The sequence below is a fragment of the Echeneis naucrates genome, chromosome 21, assembly GCF_900963305.1.
Source record: "Echeneis naucrates chromosome 21, fEcheNa1.1, whole genome shotgun sequence".
Classification (NCBI taxonomy): domain Eukaryota; kingdom Metazoa; phylum Chordata; class Actinopteri; order Carangiformes; family Echeneidae; genus Echeneis; species Echeneis naucrates.
In genome coordinates this window covers 2,213,377-2,220,574 of record NC_042531.1, presented here as the reverse complement: position 1 = coordinate 2,220,574, position 7,198 = coordinate 2,213,377, and the positions used below count along the sequence as shown (strand labels likewise).

The 7,198-nt window shown below is 41.4% G+C and overlaps 1 protein-coding gene across 1 annotated transcript in view; it reads left to right on the top strand.

Annotated features, from left to right (window-relative positions):
- Window positions 1–3,172, top strand: part of LOC115062105 (trace amine-associated receptor 7e-like) — a gene marked incomplete at both ends in the record, with an annotated part of 4,584 nt that extends 1,412 nt beyond the window's left edge. Inside the window, one exon of the mRNA XM_029530725.1 lies at window positions 3,041–3,172. Within this exon, the coding sequence (XP_029386585.1) occupies window positions 3,041–3,172 (132 nt within the window). The remainder of the gene's footprint in view (window positions 1–3,040) is intronic.
- Between the last annotated feature and the right edge of the window lie 4,026 nt (window positions 3,173–7,198).

The window sequence follows — 7,198 nt, the reverse complement described above, 5'->3', positions numbered from 1 at the left end:
GGGTGTCCAGGTGAGAAAAGGGCACTCAAGGCAGAAGATCCAGGTCACCGATATCATCAGGATTCATCCCTCTACTAGTGATGGGTAGTTTGGACCTTTTTACTGACTTGTCTTTTAATCTCATTCAGTAAAATGAACTACAGAAGTTTCCTTTTGTTAAACTATTTGAACCCCCTTTTGGGCCATAGCCTGGTGAAGGTGGAATTACTCATTACTTCATTTGCAGGTAGCACAGCGCTCCGCCTTCCATTAGGAAAATTCCCATTCTTTGATGGTTATTCACATTAGCCTACCTGGTCAGTGAAGACCCATCGTGTATGAATTTGTTCCATCATAAAGGCAAAATAAACATCCATCCCATAGCTACACAGCTAACAACAACCTTCGTGCTAATCTCAGAGCTCTCCTCACCAGTAACAGCAGCATGACGTGAAAAATGAACGAATCCCTCATTCCTACACGGAGAACATGTGGCAGAAAGACCCGTTCGCGAACGAATCTGAGCTGGCGGAGCGCATGCGCAGACCAGAAAAAAACAAAAACGAGTCATTCACTGAGATGGCTCGTTAATCCGGAGTCAATACGAAAGATTAGTTCAAAGTGAACGAATCGTTTACGAACGACACATCATTACCTATTACCAAAGAAAATGATTATTCCCCCCCAGTTATCATTTCCATCTACCTGTACCAAACTGAACAAAATGGAAATATGCATTATTCAACAGCACACCCCAAACAACGGCAGCTAGCGCTTAGCTTAGCTCGTTTACGCGCTTCATTACGCTGCCAGAAAATGACAATTTAACAGCTAATTACAATCAACTTCAGAATATTGAATTCACGTCCCCCATTATATCCAGATCCTGTCGCAAATTCCGATCACATTATACTCAACTGAAGTCTTTCAGGACAAACATTTTAGTGCTAATCGCTAACTCACGGAGCTAATGCACTTTAGCCGTGTGTAGACCGATTTGGTTCCCCCAGGTTCCGGTTCCCCTTTACGCTGATTTACTGCTGAGTCGTGCGTAGTTGCTAAGTTACCGTGCGTACTTAAAGAAGAAACGCAAATAGGACACAGCTGAGTGTACAAAGCGAAATGGAACAAGCCAATGTGTAGGTTACTGGTGTGTTATTTATTATTAACTAAATAAACTGAGAATGCATTTGTTCGGCCATTCTTTGTCAATCTTTGTGTAAATGGATGCCAGCTAGCATATCTGTGCGAGAGTAGCCTACGTTAAGTAAACCTCACTGCCGGATCACTTACACTAGTTAGTCCCTTCGAAATGGACTGCTAGCTAACTGGTTAGCTAGCTGGTTAGCGTGCTCGGCTGACGGATTGATGACATTATTTTTGACGTATAAAGTTACTATAGCTTACCGTTCATTTGGAAACGGGCGATATTTCTGCTCCTCGGAAACACCCACCGGATAGTGTCCGTATGTTTCAGAATTCACGAACTGTTGACACCAGTTTACCATTTTAAAACAAACACTCACATGACAAACACTCATCCTGGCCGTCCTTTGGGAAACTGGGTTGGGAATTAGTTTATGTCCTGGGTTAGTTCCAAGTAAGGGCATGATTTATAGGAAAGTCAAGGATCCATTCACTAACACTCTACATAATTATCACTGATCGATCAACCAGTTAAACTGTAGCATATACACAAGAAAATTCAGCAACAAATCGTGGTATTTATTTACTCATAAAAATTATAAACAAGTCAACAGGCGTGGACTCGGAGCATCAACTCTGTGGTGGAAGGTGTCAAATCCAAAGATGATTGGAGAGATATTAAATATGAATGTATATTTGTGTGTACAATCTTCTAGGTGGAGGGACGTGCTGAATGAAGTATCCAATCCAAATGAAGGTCCAGGCTCCGATCATTGCATCACAGAACAAAAGACAGTTGTTTGGTTACAGGAAAAGAGGGAGGAGTGTCTTATTCAGCTTTATGATGGAGATGCTGGCCAGAAATCTACTGGAGCACCACAGCCTCTCTGGATATGGAGACCCTGGAGGAAGCTGAACTCTGCTTTCCACAGATGAACACTTCATGCAGGAAGAAGTTACAGCATTACGCCACAAACGTTTTCCTTTACATTCTGCTGTCCTCCATCACCGTACTGACTGTCTGTCTCAACCTGCTGGTCATCATCTCTATCTCCCACTTCAGGCATAAACTTCAAAACATTAACACAAAATTATTTTTATTTTATTCAGATGAAAAGTTTGAATGATTTCTATGTAAGGAAATGTAATTGTGACTATTTTTAGACAGCTGTATTTAAAACTGCTGCTGCATGTGAACACTGTTTAAAGAATCATGGTGTTCCATCTGCTGCAGAGACTAATGGGCTCAGTATGGTTTCTTTCTCCAGGCAGCTACACACCTCCACCAACCTCCTCCTCCTCTCTCTCTGGCTGTCTCAGACTTCCTTGTCGGACTCCTGCTGATGCCAGTTCAAATCCTCCTTAAAGAAGGCTGCTGGGTTTTGGGGAGCTTGACATGCAGACTGTTTTATTATGTCTCTTTTGTCCTTCCATCTGCCTCAGTAGGAAACATGGTGCTCATATCGGTTGACCGTTACGTGGCCATTTGTGACCCTTTGCATTACTCCACTAAAGTCACTCTAAACAGAGTTAAAGTCAGTGTTGGTCTGTGTTGGGCCTGTTCTGTCTTGTATAACGGTGTGATACTGAATGTCTTCCTGAAACACCCAGATAGGTATAATTCCTGCTATGGAGTGTGTAGCTGTTATTAACTTCTTAACAGGAGCTTTAGATGGCGTGTTGACTTTTATAGGTCCCATTTCCGTTATCATAACTCTGTATATGAAAGTATTTGTGGTGGCTGTGTCACAGGCTCGAGCTCTGAGGTCTCATACTGCAGCAGTGAAAGTCCAGAATTCAGTTCATGTGAGCGCTAATAAGTCTGAGAGAAAAGCAGCCAGGACTCTTGGTGTTGTTGTAGTTGTGTTTCTAATATGTTTCTGTCCTTATTTTTTACCTCTCAATCGCAGGCCAGGACGTGTCAAGTGATGTGGAATTTTCAGTTTTTGGGATCTGGCTAGTTTGTAGTAACTCCTGTCTAAATCCACTGATCTATGCTTTTTTCTATCCTTGGTTTAGAAAGTGTATTCGTCAGATTGTCACACTTCAGATACTGCAGCCTTATTCCTCTGATGCTAACATACTGTAGGAAAAGAGTTCAAATAAGGATTTCTTGCTGTTACTTCATGCCAGGATAAAATATGAAAAATGACTTGCTCATGAGGTTATCTGATTTTCTTGCCTGGACATAAAGAGTCAGTGCCTCCAGCATGATGTTGCTTTCCTTTTTGTCAAAATGATATTGCTCATCTGTAAGTGGCTGAATTTAAAACCTTTAACTGAGCTGAATGATGTTTTTTGTTGTTGCTAAATCAGCCATGTATGTCAATATTGTGATTGCTCATCCATGTTTTCTGAATAAACTAAGCTGAAGGAAAAAAATTGCATTGCCCCCTTTGCTGCCAGTCCTCTCCCTCTACCCCCCCAGACTTCCTGCTCCCTTCTTTCACAGCCACACTGATAACATCAGAATGTCTACAATAACATAAATATATAAATAAATCCAAGTATATGTGGAACACTTAACGTTACACACTTTATATTGCATATAAAACCTATGCCTTTTCATTGAATGTGTAGTTGCTTTCATTAGCAAATCACAATTTTCCACATTACAGGACTACAAAGTTTTATTGATGTAATTGTCCTAATAGTCTCTATTCTACTCTGATTGGTACATTATAATTATTCTGAGTGCCGTGAAAACAATTACAGACAAACACTGAACTGAGGTCAATAACTTCTGAACTGTGTGTGTCGTTTTATAGATATGAACACAGAGGCCACTCTTTCCTTGGACTGTGTACAGGGGAATATGCACACCATCATCTGGGGCATGATCACACATGCATGTTATACAAGTAATAAAAAAAAACAAACAAACAAACATATTATATATTGCCCAATTTGATTTACCTCAAAACAATAGAACATTATAGGACGCTGACTTTTGATTTTTATTGAGTAATGAATTAACATGGCTTCTGTAACTGTAACTGTTCTGTATTTAGGAGGGAATGTGAAAATAATAAAGAATCATCCAAACTCAAGATAGAGAGTGACTCAGTACTCTGAACTAATGACGACATTGATTTAATTTTGGCCAATTATTCTTTTATCAAGAGCAGATAAAATTGGTAGAAACATTTTTCTTTTTTGAAAAAGGAAAGCAGGTTTTGCAAGCAATTCTGTCACATTTTTGTCAAATATTGAAATTAAATTCACAAGATCAATTTATATGAAGGTTTATATCCAAATCAACAAAATGTGGAACAGACAACTTTTACAGACATGAATTTACATAGCCTTATCTGGGAGGCATTTGATTATTTAGAGTGCCTGGAGCAGTTGTCAACTTAGTAGGAAGATATTTCCAGGATATCAGACTGTGTGTAAGTACAGCAGGTAGATACTTAACAGATACTTAATAAAACTTAAAGTGGGCTAGTATGAGAATCAAGCCTAGTAAGTCTAGAAGTATCTCAATAAGTAGAGGAAGATTAAGTTATCGAAAGTTTGTAATCGATGAAGAAGAAATTCCAATAATTAGGGAAAAACCAGTCAAGAGCCTCGTAGGTGGTACAAGGCAGATTTGCATGATGGAGAACAGGTAGTGCAGTTTAGGAAGGATGCTGCTGAGGACTGGATAGAATAGATAAATCGGACTTCCAGGAAAGTTGAAGCTGTGGTGTTTGCAGTTTGGATTATTTCCCAGATTGATGTGGCCACTGTCGGTATATGAGATTCCAATATTGGCTGCAGAGAAAATGGAAAGACTAGTAAGCTTTTACATTAGGAAGTGGCTCGGTGTTCCGAGATGTTTAAGCACTGTGGCACGTATGGAAAGGCGTACTTCAGCTCTCAGCATGTAGTCTAGTGGAGGAGTTTAAATGTACTAAGGTTAGGACAGAGCTCCTGTTATCTGGGAGTAAAGATGTGGTAGTTAGTAAGGTGGTTCCAAACCCAACCAAGGGAGAAAATGGAATCCAAGGACGGCAGTGCAGGAAGCAGAAGCAGCTCTTAGGCATACAGAGATTGTGGGTAATGTACAGATAGGCCGGGAGGCTTGGGGCTTGGCTCAGGCAAACCGGTGTGGAGTAGAGCAGGTCCCAAAGAGAAGGAAGCTAGTTGTGGAGCAGGTTCGTAGACAGGAGGAAATTAAGGATGCGAGGGCAGTGGCTCAGGCTAAGCAGTGGTTGAACTGGAAGGTGTAGAAGAAAAAGCTTAGTTGGAAAAGCTGTGGAGTATGGAGGAAAGTAGGATTAGATTTTTGATAGGGGCAACATATGATGTATTGCCACTCCCTAGAACTTAAAACTCTGGGTAAATGGAGACCCACTATGTCCGTTGTGTTCAGGTACTGCAACTCTAAATCACACTCTTGTCCGGTTCTAATGTTAGTCTCTCACAAGGCCGATATACGTGGCGACATAACCAGGTTTTAAAAAGCTTAGCTGCAGGTTTAAAGATATACGGAGGCAGGCAATTCTAGGAGGGTCTAAGACAAAGAGAGTTGCAATACAGTTTGGTCAGGAAGGAGGGAAAGTTAATAAGATAATAAGGAAGCAAGGCAGCTTAGAGGATGCTGGTGACTGGGAGATGCAGGTGGATTTAGGAGGAAAGCTTGTTGTTCCCCTGGAAATAGCCTGTACAAAGCTAAGGCCTGATATAATTGTGTGGTCTAGGAGTAGAAAGAAAGTATATTCCATAGAGCTGACTGTGTCGTGGAGGATTCAGTTGAAGAAGCAAAGGAAAGGAAAAAGCTCAGGTATGCAGGTCTAAGTAAGGATGCTGAGCAGCGAGGATGGAAGGTTCGGATTTGTCCAGTGGAAGTAGGATGTAGACGTTTGTAACCAGATCTGCTGTCGCTTTGTTGCAGGAGTTAGGAGGAAGGGGACAGAGGGTGAGGAAAACAGTGAAGGAAATGTCAGATGAGGCAGTAAGATCCAGTCAGTGGATTTGGTTAGAAGAAGTAATAGTAGCTGGGGGCCCAGCAGGGGAGCTCTTAAGATAGACAGACTCTAGGAAGAAGCAGAGGAAGAAATCCAGGAAGAGGAAGTGTATTTAAGTGGAGGTGTGGCCTGTTTGAGCCTCTTTGAGACCATGCGGTTAGCCCAGGTGAGTTGGCCTGTGTTGGTTTTGTTTGAATATAGGATTGTTCAGGTGAGTTTAGTTGCTGAATCTGCTAGTGTAGCTTGTACTGCCTCCACCTCCTGCACCCTCTATACTGCATTCCCATATATTTCATGCCCCCTACCCACGACACCAGGGGTCTGTATCCCCACCCCACTTTCACTGGTGCAGTTGGTGAGAGGTCACAGTAGTTGACAGTCGTGCTGTTTGAGATAGCTGTCTCTGTGTGAGGAACGGTGATGGCTGGCATTAGGGGTGACTCTGGGATGCCAGTGTTCACGGTTTAGCCTCCTGGAGGTGTTGTGGGACTAACTAGACGAAACACCGGTAAAGGAGGTTCCCACCTGATGACCCCAAAGACATGATAGCTACCACCGCTCACTGGCCTAGTTGGATATTATCTGTAGGGCACATAGAGCAGGGTGAAAGTCTGTTGTTAGGAAGGTGATCACTGAGTCTGGTCCATTTTGTTGTCGCACAAGTTTCTTGTGTTTTTTTTTTTTTTTTTTTTTCTAAAGTGCATTGATAATGTAAAAAAATATAATTTTCTATTCACAGAAAAAGGTTTCACTCAATCATTCTCTTTCTACATTAAACTGGTCTGACTGGAGCCAGGCTGCAGTATCTGACATGTAATGTTTTTAATAGATTTTCTGAACCAGGGTAGAAAAGACATAGATCACAGGGTTTAGACAGGAGTTGAATACACCAGCCAAATCTCAATTAGTGAAGATGACGCCCGACTAAATTATTCTCAGCTGCAACCAGTTACATTTACCTAAATGTGTTGTTGCAGAACAGCAAGTGAAAAGTAAAGATCTTTTAGGGGATTCAGAGAAAGTGTATCACTGCCGAAGTGGGAGATGGAGATGATGACCTGGAGATTAACGTGATGCAGGCCAATTTAAGTAAATTGTTCTTTGGTATTTATAATATATGC